The sequence below is a fragment of the Aureococcus anophagefferens genome (genome assembly GCF_000186865.1).
Source record: "Aureococcus anophagefferens unplaced genomic scaffold AURANscaffold_251, whole genome shotgun sequence".
Classification (NCBI taxonomy): Eukaryota; class Pelagophyceae; order Pelagomonadales; family Pelagomonadaceae; genus Aureococcus; species Aureococcus anophagefferens.
In genome coordinates, this window is record NW_008705786.1 from 2,733 (window position 1) to 3,978 (window position 1,246).

Sequence of the window (1,246 nt, forward strand, 5' to 3'; positions counted from 1 at the left end):
TCTTTGCGGAAACTCAAATGTTGTTGCCATCAACATTCGAAATCATGTTAATCAAGTGAAACATCGAGCTATGAGGGACTGGCCTAATGCCGATCTATGCCATATACTGGCCTTCTACCTCACTGCAGAGGACAAGATTAAGATATTTTCTCCACGGAATGTATCCCACCACTTGAACATGGAAGATCTGTTACAGGAAACTATCGATCAAATAGGCAAACATGTCACTGAAGCGGCATGGGAACGCGCAAACGGAGATAAATCCACTTTCATGCACAAGATGATTAAGGCAGCGGAAGGCCTTGGTCAATGGTTCAACAATTCAGTGGACAAGAAGTCACCAGAGTCGATGCGAAACTTGGATCAAGCTGTCCCAGGTTTGTCGCAAGCTGTTGGATCAATGCAGAACCTTCTTGCGTTCTTTCAGCATATCTACAGCTCTCATGGTGTCACCATTGGTCCTACCCCTGACAGATTTACAGTCAAATGCCATCGAGCTCACACTAGCTTTGCAAAGATGAAGTCTGATGCCGCAATCAATTTCATCGGCAATGCTGGTACCTCTGATGAGACTGTGAATGTTACAGATGTTATCAACTATGGATATGGACCGTCTGATTATCAAGACGAGGGTTCTGAACCCGACTTGGTGAAGTTCATGCGAAGCATGGAGGAGTTCAGGGAGCTCTCCAGTGATGCGCATGCCTATCTACTTGTACCACAGGAGAAGATAGCAGAAGATCTCATTGATTGTTGCGGTTATGCGGGGGAGATGGTGGCAGCCATTTCTCAGCTTGAGAGCGCTATTGTTTATCCAGTTGGCAGTTCAGGCACTCCAGGTATAAAAGCGAGACCGCAGCTTAGGTCTGCGTCAACGGGATTGTACAGGAGAGTCGTTGACCTCAGTAATACTCCGTATGCCAAGAAAGTCAAGGCGGCTGTTGCCAAGGGCGCGCTACGCAGCACACAGAATCCATACGGGAGCAGGAACCGAAGGTTTGAAGTAGGGCAGGCTCCGATGATGGAAGATACCCTGCTGGACAGCACAGGAAAGTTATGCTCTCTGGTTTATAAAGGTTTCTCTCAAAATAAGTTTGCTAGGACAGAGGACAACAAGGAGTTCCTCGAGTCACTTCAAGCTCAACAGGCGAGCACTTTTAAAAATGTGCGACATGAGCGCTCTGAACGCTCTCAGAAGCCGCCTCCAGCCGCTCAACCCCCTAAGCAGGGCGTTAGGGCGCTTGGA

The 1,246-nt window shown here is 48.1% G+C and overlaps 1 protein-coding gene across 1 annotated transcript; it reads left to right on the plus strand.

The window, feature by feature from the left end:
* Nucleotides 1–70: 70 nt before the first annotated feature.
* AURANDRAFT_68616 (expressed protein) lies at nt 71–1,074 on the plus strand (the record flags this gene model as incomplete). The annotated part of the gene is made up of 2 exons (XM_009044324.1): nt 71–915; nt 1,008–1,074. The coding sequence occupies 2 exons, from the start codon at nt 71–73 to the stop codon at nt 1,072–1,074; spliced, it is 912 nt and encodes a 303-aa protein (XP_009042572.1).
* Between the last annotated feature and the right edge of the window lie 172 nt (nt 1,075–1,246).